General features: G+C 36.0%; 1 protein-coding gene across 1 annotated transcript; it reads right to left on the minus strand.

Annotated features, from left to right (window-relative positions):
* Nucleotides 1-1670: 1670 nt before the first annotated feature.
* Nucleotides 1671-2288, minus strand: LOC145050495 (uncharacterized). Its single transcript, XM_078998737.1, has one exon. The coding sequence runs from the start codon at nucleotides 2286-2288 to the stop codon at nucleotides 1671-1673; it is 618 nt and encodes a 205-aa protein (XP_078854863.1).
* Nucleotides 2289-23177: the final 20889 nt, after the last annotated feature.

Consider the following 23177-nt stretch of genomic DNA (forward strand, 5'->3'; position numbering starts at 1 on the left):
TTTAGTAGTGTTTCAGTGTGTTGCAGTTTCTTCGGAGAGAGTTGTCGTTGATTGTGGACGAGAACACACACACACATAGAGAGAGAGAGAGAGAGAGAGAGCAAGCGAGAGAGAGAGAGAGAGAGAGAGAGATGTTGTGGAGATGGTGACCGGGAAAGAGACGGGAAGGGAGTGGCCGGTGGTCGGATCCTACTTTCAAGTGACCATATGACTGCTCTTCGGTGGTGAGTGAAAAAGAGGTATAAGAAGAATCGTTAGGTATTTGCATGATTGTGTGAGTATCTCACTCTAAATTAAATAAGGGTATAATTGTCCATCCATTATTTTTTTTCTGTGGATGGATAAACAATATTCGGTGAGAAAAACATCCCCTCCTTATAGTATTTGCTTATTTGGCTACAATACAATACAAGCGATTAAACTAAAAGGAAAATGACTAATTTGAAATAAACAAGGTAAATACACAAATATGCGAAGATCCTCCATACTATCCAATATATAAAAATATTATTGATCTAGGATGCCTAATTTTGATAGTAGATCTGGTATGTAATTGGTTTGATAAAAATATATTCCTAACTCATGACCAAGAAAGAGTGGAGATGACAAAGATCATTCATCTCAAACGTTGAGTACATTGTCTTTCGTCTTTATGTTTTTCTTTACTACATTGTAGTTTACTATAATCATTATTTTTTATATGGAAAATTAAAAACATACAAGAATTTACATGGTTTATGTTTATATGATCATGATAAATTCTCTATATTTGCGTACGAACCATATATGTTGTTTGAAAAACTATATGGAAAATGTTGTTTGAGATCATGATACTCAAACACATACAGATTATTGACTCTTTTTCCAATAGCTCCAAGCGAAAACTTATTCTTCAAAAATGGATCATGTATGAGACATGTATCATCAATTAAAATAACAAAAGTTTGTAACTGAGAAGAAAGTTTGGATATAGATACAAGATTGTATTGAAAAGATGGAAAATACATAACATTTTTCAAGACTATGGATGAATGAATTAGACTATCACCATAATGAGTAATAAAAAGAGTATGACCATTAAGAAGTCCAATGGAAAGTGGCTAAGTAAAATTTATTCAAAAACAAGAACAAATTGGGATTAGAACACATATGGTTTGTAGCATTTGTGTCTATGCTGAATGAAAGATATGGTGTGAGGAATGTAGTAAATTTGTAATCATTGGAAACAAAGTGAGAGAAGGAAAAATTGAAACAATCATTATGCACTGAACCTTCAAGAATGGAGGAATTAGCTTGACTTGGAGATGATATATTGTGTTGAGACAAAAGTTGCAGCAGTTGATTGTATTGATCTTGAGAAACAGCATTAAAAGAATCTATTATTGCAACTTGAACACTGGACTTAGGGTCTTCTTTCTTTGACTGTGTGAATTTGAATGTTGAAGGAAATCCGATCAAAAGATAACATTGTGACTTAGAATGACATGTTTCTTATAATGAGTACAAACTAGATATTTCTTGGAGTAGTTTGGTAAAGAATTATTGGAAACATTCATTAAAATTGTCTCAAGATTGATCATAGAAGGAAGATTCATTTCTTTCTGCCTCTCCTCTTGAATAACCATGGAATAAGCAGTCAAAATGCTTGGTAATAGTTTCATCAAAAGGATTTAAACTTGAATGATCTTATAAGTGTCTTTCAAACCCATAAGCAACTGTATCAGGCATTGAACATTAAGGTACTTCATAATACCTGATACAGCAGCACAAGTGCAAGCAGGAATACTCTGAACAATTCGAAGCTCATCCCAGATTTTGCTAATTTTGGTGAAATAAGTCGAGAAGTCATCAATGCCTTGAGAGAATGAGTACAATTGATGTTGAATATGATAAATAAGTGAACCATTATCTTGTTCATAGCGACTATTAAGTTCTTCCCAGATGTCATTAGCAATTGGTAGAAAGATCAAACTCTCAGCAATGTTGCGATGAAAGGGGTTTAATAACCACCTTATGATCATGGAGTTAACCCTTGACCAATTAGGAAGAAGCGGATAAACATCAGATGGTTTTTGAGAACTTAAATAAACAAAAGTGAGTTTATTCTTTGCAAAGAGTGTGATGATCATGGATCGCTTCCATGTGGAAAATCCAATTCTAGTGAAGACATTCAAAATAAGTAAAGCATTTGGATTGTTAGAAGATCCAAGATAAAGTGGATTGGATATATCAATGATTATTGATTGAGTAAATGGAACCGAATTATCAGATGTGTATATACTTAACATATGTTAGAAGATCCAAGATAAAGTGGATTGTAACAAACTCTTTTAACAGCTACTTAACTATTACTTTAACGTCTTGACCATACTTAACATATGTTAAGTATGGTAACAGTGGCCGAGACAGAGAGCTAGATGTGTAGGTTAAAGGTGGTGATTGATGGAAGAGACGGTGGGGGTGGTGATGGTGGGTGGTGGCACAATTTAGGTGTGGTGGTGTAGAGTAATTTTAATAGTCGTGGTTGGGAAGATTGGTGCAGCGCCAACGACTGGTGGTTGGTTGTGTACTCTGACAGAGGGGATTTAAATTGTTGAAAATCAGCAACGTGATGACGATGACCGTAACATCCCAAAATCATAGGTAAAATTTTCATTTTTAATTCAACCCAAACCATGAAATATTCATATCAAACCATCCAATAGTATGTCATAATAATATAGTTATCAAAGTACAATTCCCAAAATCATAAAAGTGCAGAAAACATGGGTGGATACGCTGCGATCAAGTCGAGCCCTTCCCTTTCGAACTGGAAGTACTTGAAACATAAACTTAAACCGTAAGCACAAAGCTTAGTGAGTTCCCCCAAATACCACATACCACACATATCGTAAACACATCATACATGCATATCATGCTAAAACCTGTAATGGGTCTATTTCACCCTTGAGTTCCTTCTAAATCTCTGAGTCCTTTATGAATCTCTGAGTCCCTTACGAATCATCGAGTCCCTTCTGACTCCTTCGGTATCTTTAAACCGATACGGGTCTATTTTACCCATACAACTAAGCATACAATCATACTAACAAGAGTCACAAAGACAACAAGAACATACACGCATATCAATAAGTGTCACGAAGACCACTACTATCCTACAACATAATCTAGTGGGTCAGTGGTGGTTGTCGAGGCCAACAATATTGATAGCCCTAAATATTACACACTAAAATAGTGTATAGTGGTAAAGGGATCGTATCCACGGAGATTGGTCCAATTTTATAACTCTATGAGAAATCTCTTTGTAAAAATACTTGTAAAATGACAATAAATTAAAAATAGGGGGTTTGGTCTTTTGAAATACTTGAAATAAACTAGAATTAAACTAAGATTTAAATAAACAATTTCAACAAAAATAAGAGTTTGATGTAAAATCAATAAGAGAAGGATAGTTGACTTAAGGTTTCCTCACTTTAACTTTTGATGAACATATCATTAGAATCCAATGGTGCAATACTTGATTTAAATCCTTAATTTGGCTATAGTAATCCAAGAAGCTTGAGATTACCTAGACTTTTCTTAGTTATTAAAATGGTTAGAGAAGCTCATAACAATTTCCTTAGTCAAAGTCACAATTTCCATTAAGCATGTAATTAGTGAAAGTCAACTAGCAATAAGAACCAAAAAGTCACCAAATCCAAGAGGAGTCAAATGCTTTCACTACCATGTTGAAGAAAATATTTTTATGATTGTGTGAAACAAAAACAACACAAAAATCATTTGTTGCTTGCTAATTTGAGGATCCTTTACTTAATCAAGAAATTAGCCAACTAATCACCACAAACACATTTAAACTCATGAATAAAAACATACAAGTAGTGATAATATTTTAAAACACAAAATATTTCCATAAAGATTTAAGAAGAAGTTCATGGATTCTTCAACATTCAACAAAAGTTTACAGGATTCAGCAAAAGTCAACCAAGATTTGTTTAGCCAAGCATGGCTAAACTCAAGAAAACAAAGTTAGAGAAGATTGTACCAAACATTAAACAAGAATCAAGAGGTGAAAAGATGATGTTCTTGAGGTGTTCTTGGCCTTCAAAAATCTTCAAAACTCCAGAGAGAATGCTCAAAAGTCGGATGTCTAAGAGTCCCCAAAAGATGGGCACCAACCTTCCTCAAATAGCCCAGAAGAAGAATTTCCGGAATTGCCCCTGCAGGAGGTTACGCGACCCGCGTGCTGTTGCGCGGGTGGTGTCAGATTGTGGGCACTTTGAGGCTTGGGTCTCCATAGCTTAGCCCACTTGGCCCAGATCGAGTCCAAACAGCTTCTAGCCCATTTTTCTTTAAGTTCACTTCATTTTAAGCCCAATTTGGTTTCTCCAAATGATCCATAGCTTCCATAATCGTCCAATCATCAATCTCCACACGCTCGAATATTCTCCTGCATCTTGCAATTTTAAATTTCATTTTCTCCAAGCCTTCAAATAATCATCAAGCTCGCTCCAAGCATCATCTCCACCACCCATCAAGCCTAAGATCCTTGTTGTCCACCAATTCCCATCGCTTTCCATACGTCCCGAATATTCCCGCTCCACTAGTCTCCATGAAATCTGCAATAAAGCTTACGAAACTAGAAAGTACATGAAATAGTTATAAAATAACAAAAAGGAAAATATGCATGGAAATTAACTAGATTATGGATGGAATATGCTAAAATAAACTATAAAAATAAGTACATAAAATGAAACTATCAGCTAGCATTGGTGCCTTCGACCCATAAGTACAGTAAGGATACTCATCTCAGTCTGAAGATAGACAAATCACACTCTTGGGTTGTTGCTACCATGACTTCCTCACGATAACATTCCAAATTAACCTTAATAAATAATCAGGGTGATAAACCATAAATGGTTCATATTACCATCTAACATGCTTAGGGGTAAAAGACCATTTTACTATTCCCTTAATGGGCCCCTCAACTCGTAGAACAAGCCCACAAGACCTAAGGCCCAACAGGGCCCAAGATACATAAGTCGCAACAATGGCTCAAAACCTGAGGCCCAACAATGGCCTAAAAATCTAAGGCCCAACAATAGCCCAAAAGAATTAAAGCCCAAAAAGGTTCCTGGTGAGTACGATAAGCATACCACCTAAGTACGCCCGGCGTACAACTTACACTACCAAAGGGCTCAAACACGTACACTCAGCGTACGCTTATGTATGCCCCACATACGCTGCAGAGTGCCAAGACCTCATTAAGCACTTAATGTCTGAAGTCCAAATGTCCAATTTGCAGATCTAGCTCTTGGGAAATGTCTTAAACGATAAAGTCATCAACTTGATGCTTGGGGATGGCTTAAAGAGACCCAACATGCATTTCTAACATTCTAACTTCATATTAAGACTATCAACTCATGCATGATTGAGTTTAACCCATCAAGATGACATTTTTATGATTCTACAACTCCAGAAATACCAAGAAATGACCAATACATGTTTTGGAGAAACTCCGACTCACAAGAACCAAACGAAGGGACCAAAACATGGCAATATAATCCCAAATCTAGATCTAAGCTAAGGAGTCATAAAGTTTGAAGCTTTATACCTCCAGAAGCTTGCAATGGTGAAGAAAGTGTCGGATCTTCAAGCTCTAAGCAAACTAATCCTCCTCCAATGAGCTCTTCTTCTTCAAGATGCACCAACCACACACCAAAACACATACAAGGATCAAATCTATCTAAAACTGGGTTAGGGTTTCAATATAATGCTTTTGGGGACAATGGAAGCTGGTAATGAGAGAACCTTGGGGGCATAAGGTGCTTAAATAGGGTGTAAACCCTAAAATTTAGGGTTTTCCTCTGGCTTACGTACGTACAGCGTACCAGGGGGTTAACCTCGTGTCCGAGTCTCACAAGGTATGCCCAACGTACTTATCATCAAAGTACCACAATTAAATATTTTAAATTTAAGAAATTTAAATGTGAACCCGGGCATTTCAATGACGGTGGGTAAATCCTCACCGATAAAGTTTATTTGAGAGAATGGAGGTTTTGTCGATTTTACAGAGGAGTGAAGCAAATAATATAATCTGTTGTCTAAATTAATTTCACAATATCCTAAAGATATGGATTTTGAATTTCAAAACCTCACTCTTTGATTTTAGTTATCATTAATCAATCATTAATAGAAATGAATAGAAGCATCTGATTACAAGGATGAGTTGAAAAAAAATGACACTTGGAATAAGCCAAATTTAATGCACCTGAAGTTTAAAGAATCAAGTGCGCAAATAGACGACGAAATTGGAGGAGATCAACCGTGATTAAGGGAATTGTTGCAGAATTTAAAGTCGAAGGGCAAAAATGGTATTTCACATTAACTTCAGCGGGAAAAAAGCTAGGGAGGGATGAGGAAATGCCACTAGCGAGCTAACGATAATATATATATATATATATATATATATATATATATATATATATATATATATATATATATATATATATATATATATATATATATATATATATAGGAAATGCCACTAGCGAGATAACGATAATCCTCTTTAATAAATGAAAGTTTTTTTTTGCCACATGTCATGTTTTCCTTCATTTTGACACTTGTCATTTTATAAGGATTTCCATTTTCTTAAAATAAAATTCCATAAAATTGTAATGAGTTTATAAGGAAATAAAATCATCCTATTAATTAGGTAATAAATTCTCATAAATACTTCAAATGATCTAATTTATTTTGCAAATTTTCAAAAGATTACATTCTGTTGTATAAAATATTACATTATAAAATATTTCATATCTATATATTGATATTAAATTTTTATTTTTAATAAACCCGTGTAATACACAGGTCTCACACAATATATATATATATATATATATATATATATATATATATATATATATATATATATATATATATATACACTACGTGTGAGACCCTATATATATATATATATATATATATGTATAGGCCTAGCCCACTAACTCATAAGCTTTAGTCTTCCAAGCCTTCTAAAGTCTTTGGTGAGTGGGTCTTATGGAAACCATCTTCTAGACTGAAAAACGGTTCGTGAATTGAACCGGTCAGTTCATTGTTAACCGGTCCAACAATGAACCAATCTGATGTGTGAACTAAACCGGCGGTTTAAACCAATTTGTATATATTACCTATTACCATTAGCACCGGTTAGAACCGATTTCGTTTAAACCAGTCTGATGAACCAGTTTAGAACCGGTTTTTCTAGGAACCATTTGTGGCCGTTTTTTTTTGTTTTATTCTACCGGCTATATTGTCGTTTGATGTTGTAAGAGGCTCGATTTTGGGTCTTTTTTGTCCATATTACCCATTCTTTGATAGTATATGTAGGTATTAGATGTTTAGCTTAACCAAAACTCAAAAAACTCTCTTAGATGTTCGACTTCCATTGGTGTTGGAGATTCATCAAACAATATTAATGTTGTTAGCATCAAAGAAACAAGTAGAAATCCAGCTATTTGGAGAAATTTTGACTTGTGTGTAATGTCTAGCGATCCACAAAAAGTGCGATGAAAGAAATGTGGTGTTTTTTTCAATGAAGATGGGAATTCGACATTGAAAACTCATATGACCAAGAGATGCCCCTCGGTGAAATTTGGGTCGGGGCATAATCAAACAACAATGGTGAAAGATACTACATTGTGGACTTACGAAGTAGCTAAAGTTCGAGATAGGATGTCGAAGTTCGTGATTCAAGAATGATTGCCTTTTGACCACTTCGACAACAAATGATTGAATTCACTCATCCAAGAAACTCTCCAACCACGATATTGCCATGTGAGTCGTACTTCCCTTAGATGTGATTGTATTGAAATGTGGAAACTGGCAAAAAAATGAATTGATTTTAGGATTTCAAGCTTTAGAAACCGGTGTAAATTTAACTTGTGATGTTTGGACGACTCCTCACAATTCACCGGATCCATACCTTTGTGTTATCACTCATTGGATAAATCCATAGAATTAGGTAGTAATGAAGCGTGCGATTATGTTTGAATTGTTTGAGAATCCGTGCACCGATAGAAATTTATATAAAATTTTAGATTGTGTGCTCAAAACTTATAAACTAGAAGAAAAAGTTTTTTTGTTGTATATCTTTTAATATTTCATCAAACAACATCGTCACGGTTGGACAACTAAAATTAAAATATACACCAATTTGCGATGGTGGTTTTTTTTCATAGTCGATGTGTTGCACATATCATTAATTTGGTTGTTCAAGATAGACTAACTAGAATTGAACTAATAAAAGATGGTTTCAAACAAATGCTAAAAGATATTTATAGTTCTAGTAATGCTCAAGATCATATTTATATGAAGTTTTGTGGCGATGTGAATGCCGTTTGATTAGGTCTGAATTGCGAAACACTTACTGATGGAACTCCACTTGCAACATGTTTGAATGTACTTTACATCAAAAAGATACTTTAAAAATGTTTCATGATAACCTTGTGGAACATAATCGGTTTAATGCTTATCCGAAATCAAGTTTGGATATTATCAAACTTGTTACGGAAATGTTTGGGGTTCTTAAAAAAACAACTACTTCTTTATCGGGGGTTTATTATCATATAAGTTATTCAGTTTTAAACCAAATATATTGTATGTGTGTAGAAATAAATGAGTTTGAAATGAGAGGGACAATGTTTGTTGAGAAACCGATGAAAACAAAATTAAAAAAAATATTTTTAAAATATGCCCCGGATGATAACTTGTTCCGGCGCTTTGAATCTGTCTCTAAATGTTGGGGGTTGAGACTTTACTTGAAAATTTTTGTTACGATTTGTGTTTATTGGATGATGACATAGATTATGCATCAAATGAAGTTTCAAAATATTTTAACAAAGTTTTTCAAAGTTTGTTTGAAGTTTATTTAACAAGGTATGGTTCAACAAACATTCATGACATGATGCAAGGTACGGGGGCGTCCGGATCAACTTCTCACCAAAATAATGAAATAATTCGGTTTTATAATACTTTGAAAATGAAAATTCCAAACGAGCTCGGTCTAACTTCCTTAGTAGTGAGTTCGGAAGGTACATTGGTTCCGATTTTTTTTTTTCGGCACAAATGAGTGTGCAAGAGTTTGATAATTTTGATATTTTGGCTTGGAGGAAAGAAAAGGAAACCCAATTTCTAATTCTAGCCATCATGGTCCGTGATCAACTAAGCTCCCAAACTTCTACGGTAGCTTTAGAATCGGTTTTTTCTATTAGTGGCAGGGTTATATCACCAAAAAAAACAAAACTCACCATTTTGTCGGTGAAAGTGTGCATTTTCTTGAAATGCTACCTCGATAGCGTGGAACGGATACAATATGTTGAACTGCTAGAGGGCAAATCATTGGATGTTGAACAACAAGTACATGAAGAAGAAGTAGCAATGGGATTGTCGGCGCCACTCACTCTACAAGAGTTCGAGTATGAGAGAGCATTATGCAACGACATCGCGGATGAAGACTAAATCCAAAGAAAAATGAATACGACTAGGAATGAAGACTACAACGACGACGATGTTTTATGTTTTATGTATTTATGTTTGAAGATGTATTAGTTTGACAATTTGGATGTTTTGTGTTTTTACGTTTGAAGTTGTCTTATGTATTTCCATTATAAAAAACAAAAAAGTAAAAAAGAATTGTTGAAAATTGCTCCAAAATGTGTCTTAACTCAATTTCTCAAATCAATGCATATATACATATCATATGCATTCTGTTTCTTTAATTTTTTATTAACATCTATTTTGATCAAATTCACCAAAACAAAAATTACCCCGTGCATATATTACCCTCTTTAACCCAAAAACAAAAGCAAAAAACCTAAAAAAAAATGTAGCCCCATCGGCTTTTTGAACCAGTTTGTAGGTTCTTACAAACTGGTTTGCATAGGTTCGGATTATTTTGGTGGTGAACCGGTTTAGGGGTGAACAAGTTTTGACTTTGTTGACCGGACCGAACCGGTTCCGAAAAAATAGGGTTTGTGCACCTTTAGTTTCAAGTAGATTCCGTTTCCTGTATATTACTAATATTAGGCTTTATATTCTTGAAGTCTTCCGACGGTGATTCTAAAATTGTAGAGAAAAGGGTTTATTTAATTTGTATCATCGATCTTGTATATTTAACTATATCTCTATGTTAGGCTTTTCATTTTGTTATTTTAAAAAGGAATACTAGACACAACAAATGAAGCAAAGGAACACCAACAACTGCTTCCAAATGCAGTAACATAAGAATTGAACAGACACCAGACCGACCATGTTCATGCGGTTCTTGGTAGTGCAACCCCAAGACTAATATTATATCATTCACAAGACAAAAGTCTTCTAATCAAACTTCCATGAAATGTAGCAAGCACGGTTGACTATAATTAATTACTCAAATTATCTCAATTTTCCTATAATTTCTACTTCATTTCCATTTCTTTGACAAAGTCTTCTTTTTTTTTTTTTTAATTACTAATGAAGTTTATTAATTGTATATAAAAAGGGATAACAAGCCAACACTTTATTCTCATCAACTTAGAACAAGATGAAAACATATGCGATTGTTCTCATAGTCTGTGCTTCAGTTGCTGCAGCAGTAATTCTCTTGTGTTGTCTCTGTAAGATTAATGGTAGAAAAAAGAAAACCAAAGTTCCACCAATCCGGGCAGCTCGTGACCTCGAAGTTGGTAAAACCACCACCAGTACTACTTCCGCTAAAAAAAATGCAGGAGTGGTTATTCTCGCTGGAGCTGCAGCTTCTGTAGCTACAGCCGCTGTAATTGTTAGTGATAGTGGTGGCGGAGGTTGTGGTGGTGGTGGAGATGGTGGAGATGGTGGTGGGGACGGTGGAGATGGTGGAGGATGTGGTGGTGGTGGGTGCGGTGGTGGTGGTTGTGGAGGGGGTTGTGGAGGTTAATCAGAAAGAACCTACTCTTAATCGGTAAATTGTACAAATATTTGCAATTCCAATGTCTTTATTTCCCTCTTAATAGCAATAGAAGAAACCCCAAGTCGCCATTTGTCTTTCACTCTCATCTCTATGTATATATGAATGAACTGAAGGGTGCAGAATGGTTCTGACATACATGTGTGAATTGCGTTTTAATTTTCTTTCTTTCTTGTACAATATATATAATCTAGTGTTGTAAATGTAAATATAACAACGATATCCATGACATGAAATAAAAGAAACAACATTTGCACTTTACTTTTACTTTTCTTTCGAGAGTGACCAAATTAAGTGTGCTTTGTTAATCTCTTTGATTTAAAGAGATTAAACAAGTGAACATCATCCGTTTTACTGTGATCACATCATGTATAGTCGTAGTGGCGGAGTCATACTCAAAGCAAAGGGGTATCCTAAACTTTTTTCGAGGTATCACCGCAACGACTAAGCATGGGGCGGGGCGGGCCAGTTTTGACCTAAAACTGAACCCAAAAATGACAGCCTCAATTTTGAAACTTTTAAAACCACACCGCACCTAAACCTATCAGTTTGGTGTTTTGATTTTCAGTTTGTACTTGGATTTCCTGGTTTGGTTTTGGTTTTCAACCTAACGTAATCGAATCCTTAGCTAACTTCAAGTCTTGTTATATAAACATGAAGTTGAAGTATCTTTTGATACTTAAATCGATGTGGGGCTCAAAGTAGATATCAAATGAAACATAAGGATAACAAGTTTATATAATAGATGAAAATAATTGAATTTACATGTGTTTGGCGATGTGGGATAGAATAGTTGGGAAAATAAAATAATAGAATAGCTGGAAAATATATATATATATATATATATATATATATATATATATATATATATATATATATATATATATATATATATATGAAGGATTTGTAAGAAGAGAATTGATCCTAAGACCTTCATTTCAATAAGCTAACACCTTAACCAGTAGACTAATTGTTTGTTTGTACTTATAAATGAAGGGATACATACATACATACATACATACATACATACATATATATATATATATATATATATATATATATATATATATATATATATAGAGAGAGAGAGAGAGAGAGAGAGAGAGAGGTTCAAATGTTTTCACTATCTATTGTGTGAATGTATGATTCATTCTGGACCAATCATTTTAGTTATTTTAAGAAAGTAATTAATGCATATTAAATGTTGAAGATGTAATTAATATCCATTATATTTTCAACATGTAATATGTATTAATTACTTTCTTAAAATAACTAAAATGATTGGTCCAGAATCAATCATACATGCACACAATAGATAGTGAAAACCAAATAGCATATATATATATATATATATATATATATATATATATATATATGTGTGTGTGTGTGTGTGTGTGTGTGTGTGTTTAGGTTCTATGGAAAACAAAAAACCCTAAAAATCATAAAAATGCATAAAAAAAATACTTAGAGATCACAAAACTTTTTGTTGAATTTTTTTTATATAAAAAATCGCAGCTTTTTATAAAAATTCGCTGAAAAAAACAATAAAAAATCAATTTTTTTATAAAAAAAAAAGGTTTTATTTTCAAATTTTTTTTTCAGCGATTTTTTCATAAAAAATGTCAAAAAAAAGTTTTGTGATCTCTAGGTATTTTTTTATGCATTTTTTATATATGAAGGATTTGTAAGAAGAGAATTGATCCTAAGACCTTCATTTCAATAAGCCAACACCTTAACCAGTAGACTAATTGTTTGTTTGTACTTATAAATGAAGGGATATATATATATATATATATATATATATATATATATATATATACACACACACACACACACTACATAAAACGAAATTTTTCTAAAAAAATTACGGTATCAAAATTTTTTTAGGGGTATCCTGGGATACCCCTTGGATCCGCCCGTGTATAGTCGGTTTGGTAACACACCCATCAAGGTTTAAACATTTTGCTTAATAGGTTTAGGTCAAATGACTTTTAATAATAATAATAAATAAATAAATAAACATAAGATCTACTCTAATAAATGAAAGTTTTTTTTTTGTCAAATGTCTTATTCTCCTTCATTTGGACACATGACATTTTTAAAATTTTATATTTTCCATTTGTCATTTTATTGTATTTTTCATTTTATTAAATTAAAATTCCACATTTAATATGTAAGGTATTTATTATAAAGGGTTATATATGTAATGTATTCAATACATTAAAGCCTCATTAATTTTAATAATTTAAAATTTTTCTCATTTTTCTTATAAATTCAAAATTTTCAAATTGTTAAAAATTTTATATTTTTTTTTAAATAAACTCACATAATACATGAATCTCACACCTAGTTAGTAATATCAAAGGCTTTAAAGTTCAAAGTTCAAACCCTTCTCCTTTAATTAATTAATTATTTATTTATTTATTCATAATAACCGGCTATATCATAGATACCAATTACTATTGTGATTATTAATAAGATGTAACATATATATTATACGGTTTATTTAAGTCAAGACTCAATAGAATTGACATAGAAAGGGACTCATCATTTCATACTTGGTATCTTTTAATTTGGTTTTATCTTATTGGTTGACTTGAACCATTCAAATAGGATTCCTTGCTTGCATATATAAACATGGCCTATCTTGATATTGATTTTTGGTTTTTGCTGAAGATAATTGTGATATGTGTAATGTGCGATGGACATTAACATGTATTCTCAATATCTCATGATTCAAGAACATCAGCCCAATACGGACTAAATCAATGTTTTAAAAACCGATTTGAACCGGAAGCTGGGAGAGAGAACGATTCAATTATCATCGGTTTTATGTCGATTTCTGAACCGAATATAACCGGCCGGTTTTTAGAAAAATCTGGTGTAATTGGTTAAACCGAATAAAAACACATGAAAAAAACCATTTGCATAATAAATTTTTGTGACTTTTTTCAAATCTATTTAGTTTTCTCTAAATAAAAAAACATGATAAATGTTATAAAGTTTTTTTTGATGTGTTTGTATTTATCTAAAACTATATTTTGTTTCCGCATTATATTTTATTTCTTTTTGACGTATATGGGTTGATGTAAAACAATAAAACTTATATTTATGTGTTATTTTAATGTATATGGTTGATCTACAACTTATTTTTATGTATATTTTTAATGTTTGAACTTGTAAACGTCAAATTCATGGTTTATATATGTATGTATGTGTAGAAAAATAAAAATAAAAAGATGAAAATTATAGAAACCAGTTAATCATGCGGTCGAAGTGTCGAACCGGTTAAACCGAAAATCGGTCACCATACCGGTTCAACTAAAAAACCAATTTTTAAAAAATTAGACTAAATAGGTTACGAACCTCGAGAGTAGTATATATTGGTTGTTTGTTGTATTATTTTGATTAAAATTACTTAATATGTCATGACCATTCACGACACTTGGCACACTTTACCATTAAAAATGGAAAAGGGTCATTTGGAATATATAGTTTATTTAGGGTAAATTACACTAATCGTTCCTCATGCTGGTGCCGGAAAACATTTTCAGTCCTTATTTTCAAAAATTTATTTGGACTGTCTCTCATTTGGTTAAAAGTTGCACACTTCATCCCTCTGTACATAAAAAGACCATTTTACCCTTATTTATTTCTTTTTTTAATTTTTTTCTATTTGTTTGTAATTATTAATTATATATTGATTTATTTATTTAAAAAAAACTTTTAAAAAGAAAGGGGGCCCCAAAGCAGACGTTCATAACTCGTCCCCTTCTTTCTTCTTCAACACACCTCCTATCCACCATCACAACCCACAGTGGCAACTCCGATGACACCATCGGCCGACTTCAATACTCCAGCGAAATCTTCAACCGACTCAACCAAGCCACCCATCCCCTTTCCCTAATTTCCTTTCTTTTTCTTTGAATTTGATCGGTCAGATCCACCACTCTCTCTCTCTCTCTCTCTCTCTCTCTCTTCACTATCCTCTTTCTAATCTCTGACACCTCTACTTATCATTGCCAACACCTCCTGTAACCACCACCGTTCATCATTCAAATCTCAAAAAATGAACCCTAAACTTGTAAATCATAGAAGAGGAAGATTCAAATCAGAGAAGCAAGCTCAGATCGAACCCAAATCTTTTCCATCGACGACGGAGACGGCAAGGGGATCATATTCCATGCGGTGTTTGAGATGGTTTTTAGGGCCTGGTTTCGTGGCAGTTCTAGGCGGTTTTAATGAAGGCGAGGTTTAGAAATTGTTATCGGTATTCAGCAGTAGGTTTGATTGTTAGGTGGTGGCATTTGAGGCAACAATTTTCGAGGGTGGTGGCAACAACGATTGTTGTTTTTGGTGATTTAGAGGTTAGAAACAGGTGGTGTAGAGGTTAGGTTCCATGATGGGCGACCGATCAATGAAGTGGTTCATGGTGAAGGCGGTGTTTAGGAAAAAAAATGGTTGATGGTTCTGTGAATAAGGGAGGCTACAAACAAAACAAAAAAGTGGCCGAATTTTGACTTTAAGGGGTGTGCTTCGGTGGTGGTTGGCTGGAAGTGGTGGATCGGGGTTTTTTTTAAGAGTTAACAGAAGAGGGATGAAGAGAGATGAGCAAAAGAAAGGTGGGGGGTAGGGTGGTAGAGATGTTGGGTTTTTTTTTTCTTTTATTTTTTAAATTAATAATAATTATTATAACATTTAAATTAATTGGAAAAGAAATACAAAAGGGCATAATAGTCATTTTATGACTCGCAAGGGATGAAGCTTGCAAATTTAAACTTAGGAGGGATGAAACATGCAACTTTTAACCAAACGAGGGACGATCTGAGTTAATTTTTGAACATAGGGACTAAACGTGCTTTCTAGCACCTACATGAGGGACGATTTATGTAATTTACCCGTTTACTTAAATAACATCAAGCTAGGCTCAAGCTAAGCTCCTAAATTGATTTTGGTTTTAGTTTTGTTAATGTTTCGTGGGAAGATATATGATTCCAATAAGAACTTTTGGTTTATGCAGAATTGGAGATTTTCATGAAAATGTGATATTTGAGGTGGTGAACAGAGCACTCAACTCTATGCTTTGATGTCTTTGCTAATAGAGGTCAGCATCACTGATTCTTTGGATAAATGGAGGTGTAATTTGGAGTCGTCCGGTGATTTAACAGTTAAATCAGTGCGACAACATATTGATAATGTGGTTTTCTCAACAGTTGACATAATTACCAGGTGGAACAGGTTTGTTCCTATAAAGGTGAACATTTTTGTTTGGCGGCTAGTTCTTGATTGTCTTCCTACTCGAATGAACTTGGATAAAAGGGGATTGGCATTGACTCAAATTTGTGTCCTATTTGTTCTAACCATTTAGAGGATGTTGATCATTTATTCTTCAATTGTGATTTGGCACGTGAGATATGACAAAGAATTCGGGTTTGGATAGACATGGATATTCCTTATTTTTCAAACGTCACATATATGTTTCAATGGATTGATTTGCATATGGTGGTCCAATTCAAACGAAAAGTATTGGAATCGGTTTTTTCAACACTTCTTTGCGCTTTGTGGTCTTACAAAAACACGATAGTTTTCTGGCATCAACAATATAGAAAAGCTTTCATGTTTGATTATATTGTAGCTTTTGATTTTAAATGGTTTTGCCATGGAAACACTACTAAGGTCAACCATGATTGTACTGTGATGGATCAAAAACTCGATCATGTAATTTTGAATTGTGTTCTTTTTTCTAGCTTCTAGCTACTTGTTTATTTTAATTTTTTTTCGTTCAAAAAAATGCTTAAATGTGGTTCCAAAAAAATTGTTTAGAGATATATTATTTGAATATAATAATAATAATAATATAACTTATTATTTAGTTTAACCATATCAACTTTTTAAGGATAATTATCTTTTTAGCTATAATAAAGATAACGAACCGGAATTTGAATTGTTTGGCCACATAAAATCAGTCGAATACAAATTTTAAAGAAATCTAATCTCTATCTCTCTCTCTCTCTCTCTCTATATATATATATATATATATATATATATATATATATATATATATATATATATATATATATATATTAAAAGAAAATTTTAATGACATCATCTTCAACAATCATGATCATTCTTGTTTCCTTGATTAATTTCAAGTCTTCGATCATTTTGATGATGTCGTCCTAAAATAAAGTTCAACGAAATTAATATTGACTAAATTTGAAAGTTTGACTAACTAATTTAATGTTAATGTCATTTATAAAAGAAATGTATTCAACTCATTTAAACCTCATCATAAATTTTAAAGTAAATTTTGTTCCTTCCTAGATAAAATCACATTCTTAACTGGCACCTTTCGTATATTCTTTCAATTCACATCTATTATATGAAACGTATCTACAAGATTACGAGATATCATCGCTCAATTTCAAAGAATCAAAGAATTCGAAATTTGATATTCTTTCCATAATCATTGTCAAAAGTTATGTATAAATCATGTGCTACTATTCTGAAAGATCCCAAAAATCATGACAAAAAATTTCATTTTAAATCATTCAAAAAGGCTTTAAAAGAAATAGTTTTACCATTCAAAAAGGCTTAGCGGCACAACTTGTTGCCCGTTTGTCATCTCACTCATTGTACGATGACAATTAAAATTTTATTGCATATTTGAGAAATTAAATATTAAAAAAAATTAAATCATTAAATAAAACAATAGTTATAAAAACATTTCATCGAAACATACGTCAAACTGTCTCAAAACATTATTATCAGAGTTTCCAAATCAAAACATCAGAGTAATCATCCCATACTAAACATAATGGTGTGTGCACTGCAGTCATCCCGAGCTCTTCCCTTTGCTACCAGAAGTACTGAAACCAAAACTGAAAACTGTAACCACGAAGCTTAGTGAGTCTCCCCAAACTACCACATACCAAACACATTACCATATAATCACATAATAACATATCAAGGGCCCCGCCCCTTCATCAGGACCCACCCGGCATCGGACAATGTCCGGCATCGGGCCCCGCCCGACATCAAGCAAAGCTTGGTATACATAATAACATATCATCAAATACACATAACATAAACATATAAACATTCCTCAGGCCCCGCCCGACATCAGATCAAAATCCGGAAGCATACTAACATTCCTCGGGCATTTCCCGGCATCAGACCAACATTCGGAAACATACAAATACAAACACATGCAAGAATCACGAAGACATCAAGAATACAAACATTCATCGGGCATCGCCCGTCATCGAACCGAAATCCGAAAAGCATATAAATATTCATCAGGCACCGCCCGAAATCGGATCGGAATCCGGAAAACATATAATCATAAAAATAGGCCGACAGTGGTGCCTTCGACCCGTTCCTATAAGAGAAAACTCACCTCGCAAAGCTGAATGCAAAATCTCACGGTAAGGAATCTCTAACAACTGCTCCAACGACTCCCCGAGCTATCATTACCACAATAACACTTAGTCAAAGACTAATAATTAGATCAAGGGTAAAATGACCATTTTATCCCTGATCTAATTTGTCCCATGCCTAAGGCCCAAAACCATAACATGAAAGGCCCAAATTTTGATAGCCTTCCCAAACCCACTAGTGACCCACCAATGGCCCAATTTTCTAAATTGGGCCCAACCCCTCTAATGGACCTTACCCTAGACCCAACATAAGATATAGTCCTATAGAAGCCCAAAGGATGATCCACCAAGGCCCATAGTAGTAAAGTCCAAGGAAATGACCCAAAGAAGCCCATTAATGTAACGAATGCAGGGCATTCCCTTGCGGAACGTTGGGCGTTCCTCATCAATCCAGATCGTGAGTCCCAACAAGAACACAACGCGTTAGCATGTTGGTTCCAAAAAGGCTTATTAAGCACTTAATGCTTAAAGCCATGCTATCCAAACGTAGACCCAAGCCATCTAGGACCTCTAGAATCATAAATTCATGGACTTGGTGACTTTGAATGCCCCCAAAATTCCCAATCTCAAGAAATAGAAATCAAGTTCCATAAAAATGGCCATAACTCTTGCATGAACCCATTAAGACCTTCAAGATGGCAACTTTTTGTCTTAGTAGCACAAATAGCACCAAGGGTGGCAACCCTACGCCTAGAAACGAATTTAGAATGATAAACTCCATTCTTGGGATCAAAAAGGTCCAAAAACTCAACATAAGAGATGTAAGCACTCAAGGATCAAGTTCAAGACTTTATACCTTAAAAAGGTCTGAAATGAAGTAACAATCCCAGATCTACAACTTCTCCTTTGAACCACCACCTTGGTTTGCTCTTCACTTCCTTGGAGAATGGATCCAAAACACCAAAAATGTTCTCAAAAGGCCTTCCAAGAACAAGAACACACAAAATATGGATTAGGGTTTCGTGGGAGTAGCTTGAGGGTGAGAGGGAGGCTTGACTTTAGGGCAAAATGTTCTTTATATAGGGATCAAACCCTAAACTTAGGGTTTTGCATTCTGCACGTGACCACCACGCGTTCCTCTAGGGGACGCCCTGCGTTCGGGCTTCGCCTCCAAAATCCAGAATTGGCAAAAATAGTCCCTTTTCCCTTCAAACTTGCTAATTACAAAGTCCAAAAGCAATAATTCAACATATAAGGGACTAAAATATAAATATTACATAGACTGAGCATTACAATTCTCCCCCACTTGAATCAGACTTCGTCCTCGAAGTTTGTCTCCTCAAACAACTTATGATAGTGCTCCTCCCATCTCCATTCTAAACCCTTCCAGTGCTGCCAATGTACCTTACCCAGTCCCACGACCTTGTTCCTTAAGGTCTTATCCTTCTGATCGATAATCATTGTCGGTCTCTCAATATAATTCAAGCGGTCACCTACTTGAATATCCTAAAAGGGCACAACTGTGGAATCATCCACTAAGCACTTCCACGGTTGGGATACATGAAAGGTGTTGTGAATCTGACATAGCTCTGCTGGAAGATCCAAACGATAAGCAACCCGGCCCACTCGAGCCAAAACCAAGAACGGACTAATGTACATGGGGCCCAACTTGCCCCGTTTCCTGAACCGGATGACACCCTGCCAAGGTGACACCTTCAAGAGAACCATGTCGCCTACCTGAAACTCCAAGTCTAACCGGCGCTTGTCGACATAGCATTTATGCCGACTCTGAGCAATTTGGAGCCTACTCCGGACCTGCTGGATCATCTCGGTAGTCTTGAGTACCACGTCCCAACAGATCGGGGTCCTACACTTCCTCCTGTAGAATGACTCTCTGGCCGACCTCACCCCAACAGATCGGGGTCCTATACTTCCTCCTGTAGAGCATGTTGAAGGGAGGTCGATCTATGCTAACGTGATAACTGTTGTTATATGAAAATTCCGCTAACGGAAGATATGTATCCTAACTCCCACCAAAATCCAATACACATGCACGTAGCATATCCTCCAGACTCTGAATCGTCCTCTCACTTTGCCCATCCATATGAGGGTGAAAAGTTGTACTGAAGTGAATAAGAGTACCCATCTCATCATGGAATCGCTTCCAAAATCTGGAAGTGAAGCGAACATCTCGGTCTGACACAACCGACACCGGCACTCCATAGCGTGCCACTACCACGCAGACGTAGATCTCGGCTAGCTTCTCAGTCGATATACTCTCCTGGATCGGGATGAAATGTGTACTCTTGGTCAACCGATCCACGATGACCCAAATAGAATCCGCTCCACGTCCGGTCCTGGGAAGCTTTATGATGAAATCCATAGTGATGTCTTCCCATTTCCACACGGGAGTCTCCAACAGCTGCATCTTGTCGTGAGATCACTGGTGCTCGGCCTTGACTTTCCTACAAGTCAAGCACCGCTCCACATACCAAGCTATTTCCCGCTTCATACAGGGACACCAATAATCAGGGCGATGATCTCAATACATCTTCGTCGCCCCGGGATGAATGGAGAATCTCGACTTATGAGCCTCCTCTATCAAAAACTGGCGTACACTGCCCCAGTACGGAACCCAGACCCTTCGATACAGGGTCAAAAACCCACGATTATCATAGTCAAATGAAGCCACCTGAACTATGATCCGCTCACACTTACAACACTCCTCCTTCATACCCTCGACCTGAGCCTCCCGAATCTGTTCCAGCAACAGAGTAATCACTGTCATCCTTAGGCATATATCCCGAATTGTATCCGCCACCGCCTTACGACTGAGAGCATCAACCACCATATTGGCCTTCCCCGGGTGATAAAGGATCTCGTAGTCATAATCCTTCACCACATCCAACCAACGATGCTACCTCATGTTCAGATTCGACTGATCCATCAGGTACCTCAAGCTCTTCTGATCTGTGTAAATTATACCACGAACCCCATAGAGGTAGTGTCGCTAAATCTTGAGGGCAAAAACCACATTCGCCAAATCTTGAGAGAAAAAACCACAGCCCCCAGCTCCAGATCATGCGCCGGATAGTTCGCCTCATGGGGCTTTAGCTGCCTTGACGTGTACACAATCACGTGACCTCGCTGCATCAATATTGCACCTATACTCGTGATCGAAGCGTCACACTAAACCACGAAATCATCGACGCCCTCCAACAAAGTCAGAATTGGTGCCTCGCACAACCACTGTCTGAAGGTCTTGAAAGTTGTCTGCTTCTTAGGCCCCCAGCGGAATGTCACCGACTTCTTGGTCAATTGGGTCAATAGAACAACAATCTTGGAGAAATCCTAGATGAATCTTCGATAGCAACCCTCCAGACCAAGGAAACTCCAAATCTTGGATGAAGACCTCGGAACCTCTCACTGCATCACGGCCTCTACCTTGGCCGGATCGACCAGAATACCCTTCTGGTTGACAATGTGCCCCAGAAACTACACCTCGCGCAACCAAAACTCGCACTTGGAGAACTTTGCGAATAGTCTTTCCCTCCTCTGTGTCTCTGGTACCTCCCTCAGGTGCTCCTTGTGTTGCTCCTGAGTCTTGGAGTTAACCAAGATATCATCGATGAAGACTATCACAGACCGGTCCAGCATCGATCTGTACACGCGGTTCATGAGATCCATGAACGCAGCCGGAGCATTGGTGAGCCCAAACGGCATCACCACGAACTCATAGTGACCATAGCGAGTCCATAAGGTTGTCTTCAGCACATCGTCGTCCCAGACTTGCATCTGGTGATAACCCGATCGCAGATCAATCTTGGAGAACCAAGATGCACCTGAAGTTAGTTAAATAAATCGTCAATCCTCGGGAGGGGATAACGGTTATTCACCATTACTTTATTCAACTCCCGATAATCTATACACATCCGATGCGACCCGTCCTTCTTCTTTACAAACAGGATTGGGGCTACCCATTGCAAACTACTCAGCCTGATAAATCCCTTGTCCAACAGATCCTGCAGCTGTGTAGACAACTCTTGCATCTCGTGAAGTGCCAACCGATATGGTGCCTTGGCTATCGGAGCCGCACCAGGAAATAGGTCAATGTTGAACTCTACCTGCCTCTCCGGAGGTACCCCAGGCAAATCCTCTAGGAACACGTCTTGGTACTCCCGTACGATCGGTACATCATCTATGGTCACCTTACCCTTATCTTGGGTATCCATGACATAGGCAACATAACCTGTGTAACCCTGCTATAGGTAATGTTTCGCCCTAGTAGCTGAACACAAAGTTGGTCCATATTGCGGCCTCTCGCCCTAAATCACCAAACCTCCCCCACTTAGGGTCCGAACTCGTACAAGTTGCTGCTCGCAATCAATCATTTCCCCATTGGGGCTCAACCAATCCATACCCACGATAACCTTATTCCCTCATGGGGGAATAGGGACTAAATCTACAAAAAAAAAAAAAAAAAAAACTACTCATCGAACAACTGCAGTGTACATCCCTGATGAACCCTCTCAACCCGAACGGTCATATCATCTGCTATCTCTACCTCAAGTGGACAGTCAAGCTCTCCGGGAACTCCCAAAAATCGCTTGCTAAGCGCGAGTGATACAAAAGATCGGGTTGCCCCCGAATCAAATAATATTAGAGCAGATATACCGTTCACAATGAACAATCCTATAATGAAACAAATAAACATAAGCAATAAATCAATATAAATAAAGAGATAAGGAGAAAATACATACCCGTCACAACATCGAGAGCTGCACAAGCCTCCTCTACTCTTAGCTGGAAGGCTCTGC

Source organism: Lactuca serriola, chromosome 5 (assembly GCF_051521515.1).
Source record: "Lactuca serriola cultivar US96UC23 chromosome 5, Lser_US96UC23_V15, whole genome shotgun sequence".
NCBI classification, from domain to species: Eukaryota; Viridiplantae; Streptophyta; class Magnoliopsida; order Asterales; family Asteraceae; genus Lactuca; species Lactuca serriola.

Bases quoted from the DNA above. Each gene is read 5' to 3' on its own strand.
- LOC145050495 (XM_078998737.1), bottom strand. From the start codon at position 2,288: ATGTTAAGTATATACACATCTGATAATTCGGTTCCATTTACTCAATCA.